The 12,211-nt window shown below is 38.3% G+C and overlaps 1 protein-coding gene across 1 annotated transcript in view; it reads left to right on the top strand.

Moving 5' to 3' along the window:
• The window catches only part of Ppef1 (protein phosphatase with EF-hand domain 1), a 108,299-nt gene that overhangs the window by 33,379 nt on the left and 62,709 nt on the right, over nt 1–12,211 (top strand). The window contains exons 5-6 of the mRNA XM_075957185.1: nt 1,893–1,953; nt 11,494–11,657. Of these exons, the coding sequence (XP_075813300.1) occupies nt 1,893–1,953; nt 11,494–11,657 (225 nt within the window). The remainder of the gene's footprint in view (nt 1–1,892; nt 1,954–11,493; nt 11,658–12,211) is intronic.

The raw sequence follows: 12,211 nt of genomic DNA, 5'->3' as shown, positions 1-12,211 counted from the left end.
TTGCATATGTTCTTGTGTATGTTGCTGCAGGGGTGTGTGCACATCCAAGTGTATGTGTGTGGAATGGGTATCATTCCTCAAGAGCTGTCCACCTTGTCTTTCTTAAGATAGCATCTTTCATTGAGATCTAAAACTTCCCAATAGGGTTGGCTATTAGGGAAGTGATTCCTGGGGACCTTCTTATCTCAGCCTCCCCAGTTCTGGGATTACAAGTGAATACTGCCCTGTTTTTATATAAGTTCTGGGGCTCAAACTCAGGTTCTCATAGCAAACACTTTGCCAACTAAGCTAACCTCCAAAGCCCTTCAGACAGGCTACTTTTAGACCATAAAAACAGGTTTTCCAGGGAACAAGTCTATGAAAGTTATAAAAGAAAATATATGAATGTGTAAGTCCTTTATAAAACTGGTGATACAAATTCATAACTCTTGCTTTGATATTCACTAATAAAAAATGAGTACCTTTTACCTATAAATGATCTTAGAAAGATCCCCAATATAGTTATTAATGTAAGACCCAACTTACATAGTGCTACCTAGAGTTTATCTCATGTATGCAAAAAACCTGGGGGCTGGAGAGGTGGCTCAGAGGTTAAGAGCATTGCCTGCTCTTCCAAAGGTCCTGAGTTCAATTTCCAGCATCCACATGGTGGCTTACAACCATCTGTAATGGGGTCTGGTGCCCTCTTCTGGCCTTCAGGCAGACACACAGACAGAATATTGTATACATAATAAATAAATTAATTAATAAATGAATAAATATTTTTTAAAAACCTAACCATTCAAACATATTCTAGAAAAACATACACAGCAGATTCTGTGTAGTGGCTACTGGCAGAAACAAGGGTGAGTGGGTAGTGATATTAAGGAAGACCTCATTTTCCTTTGGTGTTTTTTTAAAGTTTTAACAACCATATTTAAGTATCAGGTTATGGTCCTTAAAAAACAAATTTCCAAAGGAGTTAAGTTGGCAAATCTCTTCTTGGTAGCTATTAAAATGATATAGGTTAGGCCAGGCATGGTGATACATGTCTTAAATTTCAGCACTCAGGAGACAGTAGGAGGAGGATCTCTGAGTTTGGGGCCAACCTGGTCTATATAGTGAGTCTGAGTACAGCCAGGGCTATATATTGAGACCCTGTCTCAAAAAAAAAAAACCACACCATCACTTCCACCACCACCACCAAAAATCCCAACAACAACAAAAGACATAGGGCATTCAGTGTTCCCTTTGCTTTGATTAGGACCTCATAGAGTTGGCTGTCTTTTTAAAAGTATTTAGTTGTGTTTGTGTGTGTGTGTGTTTTGATTTCATGTATATCTGTTCATCTTGTGTGTTCAGTGCCCATGGAGGCCAAAAGAGAGCATTGCATCCCATGAGCCTGGGTTCACAGGTAGTTATAATCTGCTTGCTATGTGGATGCTGCGCATTGAACTCTGTTTCTCCGAGAAAACAGTCAGTGCTCTTAGCCACCGAGCAATCTCCCCAAGCCTATGTAGACTGTCAATTTAAACAGTATTAATTTTGATACCAAAGAGATAACGAGGAGACCATAAGGAACAAAGAAGTCAGGAAGAACTATACCTTCTGGACAAGTCTAACTTCAGCCGATCCCATAGACACGTTTTAATGTGAATTACATTATCATTTGTCCCATGCATGGCAAGGAGGTGGAGGACTGGGATGTTACACATTTGCTTTATCCAGTTCTGTATGGGCAGCCTCCCAGGAGGGATGCATATATAATTCCTATGCAGCTCAGTGTGGTGCCGCCCATCTGTGACTCTTGGCATGCGCTGTAGCAGGAAGAATAAGGGACTTGCACAGAACTTCGCTGTTTGCTGCAGTGGCTCAGCCTTTATTAATGATTTATATTATTTTATCTTGTTCAGCTGTCCAACTTCTTTTCCTTCATGTTGGAAAACTACACAAAGACAAATAATGAAGAGTCAGGTAAGCAAAAAAAAAGTTTTAGCCTGTTAAGGTTTTATTTATTTTTATTTTTAAATTGGGTGTGTGGGGTGGTGAGTGGGTGGGTGGGTAGGTGTGTGTTTGTGCAGGTGAGTACAGAGTCCATGCGAGCCAAAAGAGGACATCAGACTCTCTGGAGCTCGAGTTTCAGGAGGTTATGAGTCATGCAATATGGGTGCTGGGAACCGAACTCAGGTCTTCTGCAGGAATAGTATGTTCTCGTAACTGCCAAACAATCATTCCACTTCTAAAGGGTAGTCTTTTGAAAAGCAGTTTTATATATTGAATTGTCTTCATTAAAATGTAAATGACGATAAGAGATGCTATGCCATTAAAGATGCTCCCCTTTCTTGTCTGTGTGACACCTAGCAACTAAACTTTGCTCAACTTGTTTTTATTCCCCATCTGGATGGGATTTGTTAAGTCAGCCTTTAATTAAAAAACAAAATTCAGCATTCCTTGGTTAAATATTTTGTCTGGAACCACAATCTGTTAATACACAAGAGAAGTTTAGTAATGAGGAGCTTGTGTTTTACCTATAGAAGTTTTATGCTAAGAAATCCAAGTATTTTGAGTATTGCACGCAGTGGAGTCTAGATGAAAATGATAGATTGATGTGGGAGTGTCATATATCAATCTGTTGATTTCATTGGTTAAGCAATAAAGAAACTGCTTGGCCCTGATAGGTTAAAACATAGGTGGGAGGAGTAAACAGAACAGAATGCTGGGAGGAAGAGGAAGTGAGCTCAGAGACGCCATGTTCCCCTCTCCCGGGCAGACGCGATAGCTCTGCTCTCTGAGGCAGAAGGTGATGCAGCCAGCCACCAGGTCAGACATGCTGAATCTTTCCTGGTAAGCGCACCTCATGCTGCTACATAGATTATTAGAAATGGGTTAAGAGGCTGAAACTAATGGGCCAGGCAGTGTTTAAAAGAATACAGTTTGTGTGTTGTTATTTCGGGGTATAAGCTAGCCATGTAGGTGGCCAGGTGCCGGGGACACAGCCCTGCTCCTACTACTACAATAGATTAAATGTAATATCTTTCCCTCTCTCCAGTCAGTATGTCTGCTATGTCTTCAATCTTTTCCCCAAAGTTCAACATGTTGAAAGTGGGACCTGTAAGAGCTGTTGAAGTTAGAGACCCTTCCCCTATACTGGATTATTTGAACAGTGGTGACCTTATAAAGTATGATCCTTCAGTCCTCTTCCTTGCACCTGTTCTTTTGCTGTGATGTTTCCAGTCATGTTATAACTTAGAGCACAAAGTCCTCACCAAACATTTCTCCTTAATCTTAGATTTCCAAGACTTTAGAACCCATAGACAAATAATTTGGTTCTGGTATGAAGACTGTGGGTGATTTTTCTTTTATTTCTCACTTATACTTAAAATTTTTAAATCTATAATACATGCTAATTGTTTTTATAATTCTCTTTAAAAATTGGCAACAGTTTTAGACTTAAGGTACATGAGAACTCATTTTAGTTTGATTTTTGTCTGGACAAGAATTTTAAGAAATCCAAAAACAACTAGGCCCATTCATAAACATGTATTTGCTTTAAATTATCCAGTTTGTGGTATTCTGTTATAATACTATAAACTAGACTAAGGTACTTTCTGTGGTGTGTTTATATTATCTATTTATCTATCAACTATATAATCATTTTGAATTGATACAGGCAACATAGGAGTTTAAAATTATAATTATTCATAAGACATATATTTCTCATGCTAAATACAATCTGTCTGTTACTTCCAAAGTAGAGGTCAAACCCAAAAGCTGGGGGCTGGAGAGATGGCTCAGCGGTTAAGAGCATTGCGTGCTCTTCCAAAGGACCCGAGTTCGATTCCCAGTAACCACATGGTGGCTCACAACCATCTGTAATGAGGTCTGGTGTCGTCTTCTAGCAGGCATATATGCAAACAGAATAGTGTATCCATAATAAATAAATTAATTAAAAAGAAACCCAAAAGCTGTTAAGAAGGAAAACCACCTTGGGTAAGCCATTTTTAATTCTAACAATGTGCAAAGTATTTAGGAGCCCTACTCTGTATATGCACGTGCACGTGTGTGTGTGTGTGTGCGCGCGTGCGCGTGCGCATGTGAGCATTCAGAGGCCAACAGAGGATGTCAGGTTACCTGCTCGGTCACTCACTACCTTATCCCTTTAACATAGAGTCTCTCATTGAGCGTGGAATTCATCATATTTCAAGCAGGCTGAGTGTCCAGCAAGCCTCGTATTTCTGGTTTCTACCAGTGATAAAGTCACAGAAGTGTGCAGCCACACCTGACTTTTTATGTGGGACCGTAGTGGCCACACTTAGGTCCTTAAACTTGCACAGGAAGTGTTCTTACCCACTGAGCCATCTGCCTAACCCTAAGAGCATCTTTAAATAATCTGATAAAAGATTTTTTTCTAAAATTTCCTTAACACACACACAGGAGAGAGAGAGAGAGAGAGAGAGAGAGAGAGAGAGAGAGAGAGAGAGAGAGAGAGAGAGAGAAGAGAGAGAGAAAGCTCACAAATGTGCCTTGGTACATGTGTGGAGGTCAGAAGACAACTTGCAGGATTTGGTTTTCTCTACCACGTGGATCTTAGGAATTAAACTCAGGTCATCAGACTCGGCAGCAGGCACTTTACCCACTGAGCCATCTTCCCAACCTTTAAATGCTCGTTAAAGGGGTGAGGAGAATGGTAGTGGCATGGTTCGAGTCAAGTACATATGTATGAAACTAAAGAAAGCATTTAAGGATCCATAGAGGCTTTCTGAGTGGTAGAATAGCCAAACCTGAGGAGCGGGAACTGCATGGAAGTAGGTACTTTGCCATTCTCTCCATTTTAGGAAGCTGCAGTTTAAAGACAGTCGTTTGTGCTTCGTGTTCTTGGTCAAAAATGTTTGGGGGAGAAATATAATAATGATGAAAGGAAACATGTCTCTCTCTGCTAATCAGCTACTATTTCAATCTAGACTCACTTCATCAGAGTCGCTTATATGGGCTTCAGAACCACAGATGGCTGGGTTACAGCTCAGAGATATTTATTCAGATTCTCAATTTTTCAAAATCTGCATTTTGAAAAAAAAACTTTGCAGATGATTTAAAAATATATCAGAATGTTTCTTCTCAAAAAAAGAAACAGTGTTTTCCTTGGAATATAAAATACATTATAGGAAAGTATACAAATAATACCTGACTGAAATTTTCTCAAAGAAAACATGCCCAGAAAACAGGTACTCAGAAGAAGAAAGAAAGCAGAATGGCTGGGGACGGAGCTCGGTTCGCATGCAGGGGCCCTGGGCTCAGTCCCCGGCACTGCAGAATCAAGCATGGTGACACGTGCTTGCGGTCTCAGCTTCTGAGGAGCAAGTAGGGGGATCCAAAATTCAAGGTCATCCTTGCTAAGTGAGACCTTGTCTCAAAAACCGAAAATATACCCTCAAACCATTATTGGAGTTACAGAAGCCTCCCGTCTGCCTCTTCTCGCTGCAACCCGATGTCTAGTGCACTGTGGAACTAGTTTTGAACGTCTATACCATAAGTTAGTTAATTATGCTTGTTTTTAAAATTTATTTATTAGTAGAAACATCCAGAATAGACCTTGAATCTAGCTAATCTTACTCAACATTATACTTGTGAGATCATTCCTGTTATTGTAATTTAGTCACCCCTGTTGTTGGATTACATTCCATTTTACCAATGTACTATAGTTTATTCATCCTACTGTTTTCGTGTGCATGGGCTGTTTTCCGTCCAGTTGTGCGGCTGTATTAATGTGTTTATGTGCATGTCCCTTTTGGCGAACATCCACATTCTTCTCTTCACTCCCTCCTTCTCCATCCTCCTGCCTCCCTCTCCTCTCCTCTTCACCTTCTCTTCTTTTCATTGCCAGAGGCAGAATTTAAGTATGTATAAGGTGACTTTATCTATGTAGATCAAGCTGGCTTTGATCTCATAATCATCCTGCCTCAGCATATTGAGCACTGGAATGACAGGCATATGCCATTATGCATATACTGTGTAAGTTGATTTCTCATGCTTTGGTGGGAGGGAGGATTCTAGACAGCCTCCACCTTGGCCTGTTTAATTGAAGTACTAAGATCTTTTAGCAGCAAGGAAGTCCCAGATATAGAGTCCAGATCAGTGATTGATTTTTTTGAAGTGCATAGTATCTCAAGACATTTTGGTTTTGCAAGAGGGGTCCTAATGTAGTATTCATGCTGGCAAACATACTGCATCTTATGCAAAACTCACTTCTACCAGCTTATGTCCGTGTTCTTCTACTTGCAGAGCTAAAACAGATTCATAGACTTGATAAAGAGTAGAGTGCACGTACAAGTTTCCAGTCTGTATTTTTACAACAATGCTGTCTACAGTCAAAAAAAAAAAAGAAGAAGAAGAAGAAGAAGACAAGGTTGCCTTAGGTTTATACAGAGACTGGTGGGGGTAGGCCGAGTCATGTGCAAATGTTGTTTAGACTTTTCTTTGGACTCACCATCAGCCAAAGTGTCCCCTCAGGCCACATAGTTTACATACATATACACACACATACACACACACACACACACACACACACACACACACACACACACATATATATACATACATTCTTTAGGAATATATGTATGTATATATGTATTTATATTTTTAACTTTTGTGGTACTAGAATATTTTAATTTTATGTTACTATGGTGAATAAAATATTTGCTAGCATGCTATCTTCCCATTACTTATTTGGAATATCTTATTAAATATTTATATTTATAGCTCATCTTGTGCTTTTACTCAATATTATTAGTAGCTCATATATTATTTTTTCAGTAAACTTCACCATGTACCATATGTTTCAATAATTTATATCATTTCATTTAGTATTCATGACAAACTAAAAAGATTACTAGTATTAATTATTTACCTTTTATAAGAACGAGGGTCTGAGGGTACCCTTCCAAGGTTACTTATCGCATCAGGGATAAAAATATGATTCAAGCCTGTGAGATTAATCTCTGTATTGTATTTAATTTCCTTATCAGATTTTGGAGTTTTTCTTGACTTTATTTTTTTAATCACATCAACAGATTTTGTTATTATATATTTTTGTATAATAGTTAAACTCTTCTTGTTTCAGCTTCCTATCTTATTGCAGAAGATAGCAGAAGAGTATTAAAAACAAGTGAAAGTAGGTAGCATTTTTTTTGTTGATTTAATGGAAACCAATACACTCATTTATTTAATTTAAAATTTATGCCAAGAATATATCCTTCCATTCCATATTTTTAAATCAAAAATTGATAGTTAACTTTATTAACTATCATTTTGGTATCCATTGAATTTAATATATGAACACTAATGATTTTGGCCCAGATTTAAGATTAACTTTATGAGCTGTCATTTGGCATCTGTTGAATTTAGTATATGGACACTAATGATTTTGACACAGACTTATAATTAGGAAATGAAACAACTATGAATGGTGCCAAATGATGCTTTTCCTTGTTCAGAAACATGTGGTTTTTTTTTTCAAAGTAATGTGTGGGTGGTATAAGCTGATATTATCTGTGTGCAAAAATTATGAGCTTCAATTTTTATACTTTTTCCCTTCTTCAGATGAAAGAAAAGATCTTTTATTCAAGTTTTAATCACTGGCAGTGATGAAATTTGCTTGTTATTAGCTAGTGGGAAACAGAGAAATGCCAACATGGTGAAGACAAGGGTTTAAAAATTATTTTCTTATAATAACTTGTATAAGTATCATTTGTTTGTGTTAATATTTTATTATATTTAATTAGTTTAGATCCGTGTTTACAAAGTTATAAATCAAATAACTAAGGATTAATTCCAATTAAATGTTGTATGAATTTTCATATATTGCTTGCATTCATTGAATTATTGTTTATTAGTTATGGGCAACAAGGACAATATATGTGTTAGAAATGTTAAAGCATGCCAGACAGCGATGCTGCACAACTTTAATCCCAGCCAGCACTCAGGAGGCAGAGGAAAGTGGATCTCCGTGAGTTCAAGACCAGCCTGGTCTAGAAAGTGAGTTCCAGGACAGCCAGAGGAATAAATTTAAGACTCAGTTTTCATACATTATACAAACTAGTTATTAGAAGAGAATCTCTGTTACTAATTTTCGTCTTGCTAAAAACCCAACAGAAGGATAATGATTTAATATAGAGTAAGACTTGATATTGGAGCTGGAGAAATAGCTCAACAGTGAAGAGCATTTGCTGCTCTTGCAGAGGGCCCGGGTTCATTTCCTAGTGCCCACATGGCAGCTCACAATCTTCAGTTACTCCAGTGCCAGGGAGACCAATGTCATCTTCTTGCCTCTGTGGACACCAGATATATATGTGATGCAAAGATATATGTGCAGGCAGAAATTCATATACACAAACCAAAATTAAAATAAATTAATCTCAAATATTTCATATTGCATAGTTTTACTGAAGAATTGACTTAGAAAAGTGGAATTTGCATTAATTTATCATTAAGCTTTTTATGAAATAAGGGTCACTAAATATCTGGAAGAAAGGACTATACTAAGCTATTGATTTTAAAAGAATATTTTGTTTTGTTCTTAAAATAACTGAACTCGAGTTTTCATCACTGACTAGCATTGATAAAATGTATTTGTTACTAGCCAATGGGAAGGGGAGAAATGGGAGCATGTGTGAAGGCAGTGACCAGGAAAATAGAATATTTTCCTAAATTAAAAATAGTATTTTTCATGATCTATTAAAATTAATTCTTTTGGTTAATGCACAATCAACAGTCTTTATTGTTGATGTAGTTTCTTATTTATCAATATCAACGTATTTAATGAGAAAATAGCAACCCTCACCTTCTTATAACACTGCCTGCTACGTAGCAAGCATGCAGTAAGTCAGAGCTATCTATTGTCTTCTTGCCATTGTCGTGATCATCATCATCATCAATTTTGTTATTGAAACGGTAGAGTTTGGGACCCGACCTGGGAAGCCTGCTGAGTTTTGAAGGATGAAGATAAATTATCCAAAGCATAAAGATAAAGAAGAAAGGATTGTCCTAGGGTGGAAAAAAATACTAGGAGCAATAAATGTAGACATGTCCATATAAGCAGATATGTGATCCAGGGCTAGTGTTTTAAATTAGAGATGTCTTTGGCCATGTCTTATTGTATGACAAAGCCTAAAGAGAGGGTTACACTGAAGATGGAGACAACAGAAAGTGACTCCCCAGGCTGCCAAGCTTCTGGAGACTTGGAAAGGGGCCGCATGTGGGGGGGGGGTTCTCCATATGTATTGGCATCTACAGTGTAACGGCGTAAACGAATGCAGACAGATTGTAAATATATATACAGCTTTAATGGCGAAATAGGCTTACAGAACCACCGTTCCTGCGGAGACCAGGAAAGCAGAAGCAAGCCCTGCAAGCATGCTCGCCAGATTTATAGGTAAACATTAGCCCGAGGCAAACACGCCCCCTAAGGGGCGGGACTTATCCCTACACTACAGATCTATATACTCAACTTCTTTCTCTTTTCTGCTAGCACCCATGTTTTAATCAGGTGCGTTTCAAAAACTATACACTACAGTCATGCCATAAACATACCTCACCTAAAACACAAGGTTCCTCAGTTCTAATCACATGTGCTCCATGTTCGCTTTCTTTCTTAGAGTCTATAACAAAAACGTTGTCTCCGTTAGCTGATGCTGTAAAACTGTTGGGGTTTCTGTGGACAGGGGTGTTATATTCCTAAGAGTTGCCTGATATTTCATCTTTCCTTTGCAGGACAATTCCCAAATAAAATGAATGGCGTGATCATTAGGGGAGTTAAGGAGACTAAGCTTCACTGCCTACATGATGAATCTGAAATCAAATTAAACAGGATGTCCTGCATTTCTGGTTTCTAGCATAAATTGAAAAATTCAGTTTTCCCTAAATATCAGACCAAAATCAAAGGAGAAAAATGATGTCTGCTGACCTCATTGAATACAGATGTTATTATACCTCAGTTCCACTTTTTATACAGTATTATCTACTCTCACCAAAACACACTGGGATTACATAACAATTTAGAATATATTTTAATGAATTTGTTAAATGTTATTTCCTAGTTTAGAACAAGCTTTCAGATTTACTTTTTGACTTACTGCTCATCATAATTGACCATGGAAAACATATACTCTGTCTACATCAGATAGCACCCTATCTTTTATAGGTGACCAACTTTAGATATTCGGAAAAGATATGGTTTTGTTTTTGTTTTTTGCAGAGAACTTAGGGTGATAGCCCTAATAACAAACACGTGGTTATAATACCACAAAGGAGCCACAATATCTCAGTGACATAGGAAAAAAATGTGTTTTTTTTTTCCTAGCAAGTCTATAAGTTAGCTGAACATTTCTGACATTGGCACAGTCGGTTTGACAGATTTTTTAATATTGGCTGGAGTTTATTGATGCGTCTAGAGATCTGCTGGCTATTAGCTGATCTAGGACATCCTTGGCTCGGTTTAGCTGCCCTGTTCCATTAATCATGGCCTTTCGGTAGGAGAGCTTGGGCTGAGTGAAGATGCCTGTGTTCCCAAACAGAGAGCATGGAATCATAGAAGGCCTCTTGAGACCTGGACTTGGAGCTGGTAGGTAGCTCTTGAACCACATTTTTTCAGAATAGTTTAAAGTAATTAGCCTAAGTCATCTCGAAGCAAGGGAAAGTTACTCTTGATGAAGATCACATTGTAAGAAGCATGGATAGAAGTTAGGATGCAATCCTGAGGCCACTTTGCAGCTACTCTATCACATTCTCTTGCACCTTTCTCTGCCTGAATTGTCTAGGTTTCTGTTCAGGGGCCTGTTTCATAGGCAACTTGGCAGGAAATGATTGTAGGTTTCAGCCATACTAAATTACCTTAGTAAACGGGCAATGCTGGCAGACTATTACCATACAGAAATATCTCAGAGACAGGGAGTGGCCTTTGGTTATTTTTGCCTATGGTTTGTCATTTAAGTTTTATCTGCTTTGTTCCCAAGAAAAAAAGAAAACCACAGAAGAAACATTGTACATAGAGAGAAACAAATCAATTAAAGCTAAGCAAAATCCTCTGAAGTCTTTAACAAGGGGAAAATTGAATGTTGCGGTTTAATTTCGTGTAGATCCTGAATAGCAGCAGCTGCTTGAACCAAATGCAGCGCATTGTTCATACTTTTAGCCTTGCTTGTAAGGATCTGGTAAGTAAGAGTGAACCAAAGAATCAGACTTCAACTTCAGAACATCAAAATACGTTGACTAACCAGTTTTTCATGTGCTTCATGGTCTTCTCCCCATTGATCATGGACTCACTGCTTTGACGAAGCATAATTCCAGAAAGGGATGATGGCGGCTACCAACTTCAGAATTAGATATTCATCAGAGTTTTATGTGCGCTCCGTTGGCATTCATAGCAGTGCAGTGTCTTGCACAGATATTTAAGAGTGGTTTTTGAGGCATTAATTAGACTGCTGAATCCCCATCTGATACCTCTTTATCTTTCCTTTCCAGCAATAGTAAGTCGACTTTTTGAAAAACCTATGCAGGAAAACAAGGATAGACAGGAATATTTGGGGTTGATCGAAGTACCCGACTCTTACGATGGCCCTCGGCTGCAGTTTCCTCTCACGTTTACTGACATTGATTTACTTCTTCGGGCCTTCAAGAAACACCAGGTAACCTCAACAGAAGCTGCTCTGGTTCTTGTTCACACCTATCAGATGCATGGCTGAAAATGTTCTGACTTGTATTTCCATGGGAAATGGTTTACATTGTGTGACAGTTACTCTCTTTGTTTAACCTAAAAAATAGATGTCTCCTCGGGTGCCTGCAGCATCTCCCTGTTCATCTTCTGAGAAGAGTGCACAGAATGTACAGTTTTTATTTAAAAGTATATGGCTCAGCAATTTTAATGTAGTCACAAGGTTGTATACGTATTAGCACTAATTATAGAACATTTTCATCATTTCCATCTATTATTCCTTCCTTTCCCCTAAATAGCTACTCTTCTATTTTCAGTCTCTGCTGATTTGCCTATTCCAGATATTTCATATACATGAATGAAGTTGTATTATATTGGTTTTTTTTTTGGTTTTTCGAGACAGGGTTTCTCTGTGGTTTTGGAGCCTGTCCTGGAACTAGCTCTTGTAGACCAGGCTGGTCTCGAACTCACAGAGATCCGCCTGCCTCTGCCTACCAAGTGCTGGGATTAAAGGCGTGCGCCACCACC

Source organism: Microtus pennsylvanicus, chromosome X, assembly GCF_037038515.1.
Source record: "Microtus pennsylvanicus isolate mMicPen1 chromosome X, mMicPen1.hap1, whole genome shotgun sequence".
Classification (NCBI taxonomy): Eukaryota; Metazoa; Chordata; class Mammalia; order Rodentia; family Cricetidae; genus Microtus; species Microtus pennsylvanicus.
This window is presented reverse-complemented; position numbering and strand designations above follow the sequence as displayed.